The 8,139-nt window shown below is 35.1% G+C and overlaps 1 protein-coding gene across 8 annotated transcripts in view; it reads right to left on the bottom strand.

The window, feature by feature from the left end:
• Positions 1–8,139, bottom strand: part of Trappc8 (trafficking protein particle complex 8) — an 81,758-nt gene that overhangs the window by 53,344 nt on the left and 20,275 nt on the right. For 6 of the 8 annotated variants that reach the window (XM_010641480.3, XM_010641482.3, XM_010641483.3 and 3 more), the window contains 5 exons: positions 6,407–6,500; positions 5,124–5,383; positions 4,441–4,556; positions 3,273–3,423; positions 2,098–2,198 (listed from right to left, as the gene is read on the bottom strand). In XM_010641480.3, coding sequence (XP_010639782.1) covers positions 2,098–2,198; positions 3,273–3,423; positions 4,441–4,556; positions 5,124–5,383; positions 6,407–6,500 — 722 coding nt within the window. The remainder of the gene's footprint in view (positions 1–2,097; positions 2,199–3,272; positions 3,424–4,440; positions 4,557–5,123; positions 5,384–6,406; positions 6,501–8,139) is intronic. The other 2 variants (XM_010641481.3, XM_010641486.3) reach the window with 1 other exon arrangement.

The raw sequence follows: 8,139 nt of genomic DNA, 5'->3' as shown, positions 1-8,139 counted from the left end.
AAAAAAAAAAAAAAAAAGATAAATACTGGGCAATAAATGCAGACTCCCAAAAGCATATTGTCTATTATGGACAGAACCAAATGATGTGCACAGTTTATTTGGCTATGGGGTCACTAGGCTTTATCCCTTTCCTTTTTACAGTATTAGCTATGCATCTCAAGCTCTGAATTTCCTGATGAGAAGGAAGATTCAGAGAAGGAGCACTCCAACGTCTTGAAATTCTATTACTATGCTGCCTTCCTCGGTACTTCACTCTACTGGTTTCCTACCTTTTGAATCTCTCCTTTTCATTCTCTTTTAGTGGTTCCTCTTTCAGAGGAGGCTATACCTCCTGCTAGAATCTGCAAATTCTTGACTAGATTACAAAGTGTAGAAGGCAGGACTCCATGGTGGCTCTACCACTTAACATCTATATGCTCTTGGGAAGTTAACTTTCAGACTCTCATCTGTAAAACAGGAATAATAGCACCTACCACATCATAGGCTTGCTGTGAAGCCTGAATGGGAATGCAAATTACATGGTCACAATGGCAAATGCTGAATACTCAATAAATGCCAATTTTTTAAAAACTGTAACTGTAAGCATATTGCGTCTTTATAGGAGTCAGAACTGTCTATAAATCTCTTGGCAATGCATCAGTTCTACAACTGAGAAGTCAAGGGGCCTGTTGTCCCAGCTACTGGGGAGACCAAGTTGGGGCAACCATTTTAGCCCACGTGCTCAAGACCAGCCTGGACAGCACACAGAGATTCCATCAGAAACAAACAAAAAAAAACAAAAGATCTGAAGAGAGGACAGCTTCATGGTAGAGCATGTGTGGCCAGCATATGCAAGGCATTGTGTTCAATCCCCAACACCACAAAAAAGAAAAAAAGTCAGATCAATCTATCTGAAAAACAACTTTTATGTTAAGGCTCTACTCAAATATTTAGAAATTTCCCATTTACTACTAAACTTTTTTTTTTTTTTTTTGGTACCAGGAATCAGACGCAGGGCCTTGTGCTTGCCGGGCAGGTGCAGTGCCAGAGCCAAATCCCCAACACCTAAACACCTCTTAATTATAGCATCATCATCAGCATCATCATCATCATCATAAACAGTCAAGGCTCTTCAATTTATCCCAAACACCTTTTCCAAATTTATCACTCAATACTTTCCAGACACACAATCCCTTCTCAACTAGGCAAAGCTCTATTCCCTTTCACCAGTAATACAGAATCCAAAACATTCCTGTAAATCGCATTTCTAAAATGCTTTCATAGCTATCAAATCTCAACCACCTTTCTTTGAAGGTGTGCTGATGAAATAATCACATGAAATCTCTGACCACTTCTGGTCCTATTCATAGTCTCCCAAGGGCCAAGGATTTAGCGCAGTGGTGTACTAGGACTGACTGTCTCACAAGTGCAAGGTTCCCCCTAGGTACCAGTGGGAAAAATATGGATGTTAAGTTCTAATAATACTCCACTGTATACACAAAACATGTCTTATTCACCCCCACCACATTCCTGGCTTGATAATAGGTAAAAACAGGAAATGTCTCCACAATACATATCAACCTTAATATAAAACATAACCTTCGGTCCAGCATCCATAGTAGCTGGGTCCCCAGCTCAGGAGGAGGCCGTGTCATGGGGTCACCATGGGAACTTTGACAATAAAGACTTTTCATTTGCAAAAAATAATAATAAAATAAAATAAAACATAACCTCAATATTACATATAACATATTTCTAAAGCACAACTAAAACCAAATGGGAAAGAAAAAACAGCTGGGCATGGTAGCACATGCCTATAATCCCAGCACTTGGAAGGCTGAGGCAGGAGGATTGACAAAAGTTTGGGACCAGCCTGGGCCACACAGTGAGTTCAAAGCCAGTCTGAACTACAAAACAAGGTCCTGTCTAAAAGAAACCAAAACAAAGGGGAAAGAAAAAAAGGGTGTAAAAAAATCACTAATTTTTCATTTCAAATTCTCTGACTACACTGACTTAAGAACCCAAGGCATAAAAACAAAGAACTACTTATAACTAAAAACAATATAAATGTCAAATGTACCTTTCAGTGGGCAAAGTATAAATACTATAGTCACCTACTTGCAGATATCCCTGTATGTCTGAATTGCTGTATCCATGTAATGAGCAGGGTACGGCCTAGGTGCTCCTGGTTGAAGAAAAGCTGATACAGCTGCCATTTCCTAAGGGAAAAGATATAGTTTATTATACTACTTTTAAAAGAAAAGAAATATTCTTTAGCATTGAGAAAGCTTAAAAATTGAAATGCTATTGGGGTATTTTACTGTACTCACACAAATTTCATAGCTTAATTCAGACTCAAAAATATATTTGCTTTTATCTTAAAATTCTCTACTCAAATTTCATTCTTAGATTCAGTATTTAAATGAGATTTCAAGAAGACGAAGCAAATCCTTTGTTTTATGAAGTATAGAAATTACCAAGTGAGTCTAGGTTAAGATTTGTGGCCAGACGTGGTGGCACATGACTGTAATACCAGCATTTGGGAGGCTGAGGCAGGAGGATCACCAAGAGCTGAAGTCAGCCAATGCTATAAAGTGAGTTCAAGGCCTGCCTGAACTACATACAAGTGAGACCCAGTCTCAAAAAAAAGATTTCTGCTACACCGCCTCCCTGTTCATCCCTAAATCTTGATGAGTAGAGAACAAATTAGTATGATTACACAGAGATAACAACAGTCATGCATCACTTAATGATGAGGATACATTGTGAGAAAACAGCACTGAAAAATAAGGCATATTTACTATAAAATGATACCTGCACACCTAAAAATAATTACAGTCCATAAAATCTACTCTAAAAATAACAAACCTCTGAGAAAAAGAGTTTGGACAGTCTTCTTGCAGCCTACTCATACATGTTACCAAAGCACAGAGACATACTGATACCTTGGAAGACGACCTACATAATCTAAACAGGCAGCTGAGCATGGCTGGAGGTTAGGCCAAGGAACATAAAAAAATATCAACATGGAAATCCTGGCATGGATAAAGGTGAGGAAGAAGAGCTCCTATCTGCAGGAGCTACCACATGGGTGAGTGAGGAAGAATGCATCTCTGGAGAAGGAGTCCAAGTGCACCAAAGGACAAATACTCAGTTTTTACTTTCCTAACATGCAGCCAAAGGCTGGGGTTGTAGCTCAGGGGTAGAGCACTTGCCTAGCAACTGCAAGGAACTAGGACTGATTGCCAGAGCACTGAAAAAAAAAAAATCAATAAATAAAAACAAACACAAACCAAGGCACCAGCTGCGTAAAGCATTGCTTGATCATTAAGAAAATCCTTCTTTGCAGTATGATAGCAATTATAAGCTAAGTCATAATGCTGCACCAAAAAGCATAAGTCAGCCATTTTCCTGATTTGAAGCTCTGGTGCTTCCGGGGGATACCTGTAAATACACAAAAAGTAAAATAATCTATGACTTATAACACCAACACCATTAAATAAAAACTGTTACATCCACATTATGAGGTAAATTGATCCTGTTTTATATGAATTCTAACCCCAAGGAGTGTCACTTTTTAAAAACATTTGGAAATAGAATGATATTTTATTTATTTAACTTACAACTGTGGGGACATCTTTTTTTTTTTTGGTACCGGCAATTGAACTCAGGCCCTTGTGCTTATGAGGCAGGTACCAGAACCACTGAGCTAAATCCCCAGCCCAATTGCAGGAACATCTTAACAGCTGGCAAGTATTTTCTCCATGGGCAAATTATGAAACAAAACTCTAATTTTGGGTGACTCATGTATATTTATTTACACACAGCAGAAAAACTAAAATTCAAAAGCATTAACTTTATTTTCCCTTGAAGCAGAATTTTGTATTAAAAAATCTGCTAAACATATGCCGTCTTAGACTTATAGCCATGCCGTTTTAGAAACAGAAGGGTCATTAAAAAATATCTAATCTAACTCCATCTTCTTATAGAGAAACAGACCCAAAATAAAGTGCCTTTCCCTGACATTTTAAGAGGGATTTTTTTTTTGGTTTTTTGAGACAGGGTCTCACTATGTAGTTGAGACTGAACTGGAACTCACTATGTAGCCCAGGTTGGTCTCGAACAAACAGCGATCCTCCTGCCTCAGCCTCCCAGTGCTGGGATTACAGGCATGCGCCACCACGCCCAGCTTATTTTTATTTTTTTATACCGGGGATCAAACTTGGGTCCTTGCACTTGCAAGGTGGGCAGCTAAATCCCCAGCCCAATTTTTTTTTTTTGATATCCAATTACAATTGTTGTTTCGAAAGTAACAAAATTTACATATAATACTGTTCTTATCTACCTGAGTTTTGACCAATATGACACTAAGAAACTAAAGAGTTATTTTTGCAGGACATCATATAGTCAAATATTATACAGAGTTAAACACAGGAAAAACAAAAATAATATCTTACTCACAGCAGCCCAGATGTGTTTTTTAATTCATTAATGCTCTTTTCTGGAACTTTACTGCCACTAAACCACTTTTTAGTTGCAGAAAATAGAGATCGACTCAAACCTTTTCTTGATATTAGCTAAGAAAAAAAGATTAAATATGTTAACAACTGTGAAGGATTTAACAATTTCATATATAAAAGAAAAAATTCAAATAACTAAAAAGCTTTAATAGTACAGTTCATTTTAAAAGCTAATATGCTGGTAAAAATCCTAGTAGAAATGAATAAGTATCTTCTAAAATTGAACAAAATTTTATCACTGAAGAGTAATTTCAGCCAGGCATGGTGTGCAGACCTTTAATCCCTGCACTAGGGAGGCTGAGGCAGGAGGACTGCCATGAGTTCAAGGCCAGCCTGGGCTACAAAGTGAGTTTAAGGCCAGCCTGAACTACACAACAAGACCCTGATTAAAAAAAAAAGTAATTTCAGTAAGTCCTAAGACTGATCTATCATAAAACAAAACAAAAAACTTCAAATACATTAACTTGTACTACTACATTTTTTTTTTTTCCGCAGTACTGGGGAACGAACTCAGGAATCTTGTGCTTGTGAGGCAGGTGCAGCACCAATGGCTCCTTACTGCTACATTCTTAACCTACGCTTTACTTAAATTTGAAAAATAACAATATAAAAGTTAAGTCTTACCTGATCATTTAATTGTCGAATTGTTTTCTCTATATGTGGCAAAAGGCTGCGAAATGTAAACTCCTGTATAAACTGTCGAATTCTGTCATGATCAGTAAGTGTCAAACACACACCATGAATTACTCCAGTATTTGCCTTCTTTGTTTCATGTAACGATGAAGCAGGTTTTACACGGTCTGGGCCATTAATGCTGTTAGAAGACTCACTGGGTTGGTCCAGTTGAAGTGGGTGAGTTCTAAAGTTATTTGGTAAGCCATCTACTGAAAAACAGATCTTTCTTTTACTTTCAGAATGCAAAAGAAAACTGTAAAAATTCTACCATACCATTATACAAAAAAAGAAAAATGTTGGAACTCTTTTATCTATGTATCTTGGAAGTCTAAAACACGTTAACGTCAACATTTTCCCCTCTAAAAGAGCTCCAGCTAATACTTATTACATGTAATAGAAATTTAAGAATTCACATAAATCAGGAAATAAAGAAAAATAGTTTTAAAATAATATAAAAATTATTTTTAGGGCATGGGATTCAGCTCAGTGGGTCTGCCGCTTGCCTTGTAAGCACAAGGACGCAAGTTCAATCGCCAATACAAAATACATATATATACATATATATATATATATATATATGTATATGTATATATATACATATATATATATGTATATATATACATATACATATATATGTATATATATATATTAAACAGGAGAACTAAGCCTAAGAAATTACAAAAAAAAAAAATGTACAGCTTTCATTGCCAAAATTGTAATTTACAAAAATATAGCTCCAAAATCATGTGAACTTAGGAAATGATGCTGTGCATCACATCTTCCCATGCATTCTACAAATAATTTTAAAAGAAACCTAATACATTACTCATAAAATTTTAAATATCAAAAAAAATCAAACTCAAAGGACTTGGTAAGATCTTAACTTGCTCTCATCTTTTTGTTGTGAAAATGTCCCCAACTTTTAACATAAGGTTAACATGCTTGCACAACAATTTATATATTTTTATTAGTACATACTTGTTATACATATTGATCACATTCATCACTGGGAATTTGTACCTGTACACAACACATCTCAATTCTTTTTTTCCCATTCCCGCCCCTCTCTTCAATCCTGCTTTCCTTTCCCATGAAGAGAAACAAGGGAGCGGGGAAGAGGAAGAGAAGGAAGGGAAAAGAAAAAGACAGAGAATAGAATGAAGAAAATAGAAACAAAGGGCTAAACAAAATATATTTTTAATCAAGAGAACTTAGAGAAAGTATATCAAGACCTTTGACTTCGTTATCTAATCCATCCAATGAAAGCAAGTTACTATCATAATTCTTATTTGAAGTTATAGTACAAGGGCCATCTTCACATGATTCCTATCAAAGTAAAATAAGAAAGCATTAGCAATTATATTTAACCACCAAATTCATCAGCAACTATGATTGCTATGTTAACTATTGGCTTCATTTATTTTCTACAATGATGCTCTTCTTCCAGTCCTCTAAATTACTAACTTCTTTCATGTACCTTATTCTATGCAACCCACACTTCTTATATTCTTAAATTCCTTTCCACAATAATCTACTACTCTAATTGTTTAAACTAAAATGATCTCTATTTCAGTTTACCAGTCTATATGTAATTATGTATACATAGGCATATATGGACATACACAGTCATACAGGCATATATACACACATACATATATTATATATACACACCTATGAAACTTAAAGAATAATAGCAAGATAGGTGGCCTATTAGAGTCAAGCATGGGGGAAAGAAAGGAAAGAGTATAGAATGTGGTAGGTCAGGGACACAATGCTAGATGGCTGGGGTGAATTCTGAATACAGTGAAGTTTTTTTTTTTTTTTTTTTTTTTTAATATCTAATGCAGTGTTTATACAAAAGCCCTGGTTTCTCCATCACAAAGAAAACTTAAACTACATAATTCCATGAGTCTAATAAATATGAACTATTATTCTGAGTGACACTTTAAGGAAACTATATAGTATATATTTAGCTTGAAAAAATAAAAAGGGAGTTAGTCATCAATATTTGATCAGTTCTTAATGGAGAACTGATAAGGTCTCCATAAGGGACCTTTAGATGTACAAGAAAAGAGAGAAAAAGTGGGTTTGATTATCTCAGATGTTCAGAAATAAAATGAGTTAATCCCAGCTACTTAGGAGGCTGAAGTACAAGGGTTCCCCAGTCTGAAACCAGTCCAGGCAACAACTTAAGACTCTGTTTCAAAACAAAATGTTTTAAAAAGAACTGGAGATGAAGTTCAGTTATAGAGCACTTGCCTAACATGCTTAAGGCCCTGGGTTCAATTCCCAGTACTGCCAAACAAACAAACAAAAAAACGTTGAATCATTTAAGGAGAGAGCAAGTATCACCAGTAGATGACATCATTCATAAACTTAAAGAAAATTATTAAATCAAAGATTAGGTTTGAAAACCTTTAAATTATACCTCCAACCCTAGGTTTTTTTAGGATTCTAAATTACAGAATCTTTGATACCTCTGGGTACTAGTAAAAGTTTTAAAACTACATAAGCTGATTTATATTCCCCCTTACAATTTCAGATGGCTAAACTCTAAACTGAATTTTTCAGTATCACTTTCACTCTGAGTGGGGCCCTGAAATACCATTAAAAAAAAAAAAAAAAAAGCTTTTTCATATCCAACTGGTTGTTCCTTGACTAAAGATTTTTCCCTAATAAACCTTAAAGAACGTTATCAATCATTTCACTATTCAAGTGAGTAAAATATTAGGATAGCACTGTGTCTAGATCACAAATTCCATCTAACAGAAAAATAAGGCAAATCGATTTTTAAATATTTATATTAGAAGACCAATAATTTAACAAACACTATAATTACTATTTTTTAAAAATATTATCACATAAAGAGTACATATGGTAGTTCACTTATACAAAATGTATTTCCACTTAAATTGTTCTTCTAAATAAAAAACACAACTCTTGATTATCAAACTAAGCAAAGAAA

Source organism: Fukomys damarensis, unplaced genomic scaffold, assembly GCF_012274545.1.
Source record: "Fukomys damarensis isolate Sample0158 unplaced genomic scaffold, DMR_v1.0_HiC HiC_scaffold_30, whole genome shotgun sequence".
NCBI lineage: Eukaryota > Metazoa > Chordata > Mammalia > Rodentia > Bathyergidae > Fukomys > Fukomys damarensis.
Note: the sequence above shows the minus strand (reverse complement) of the source record. Positions and strands in the feature narration are given on the sequence as shown.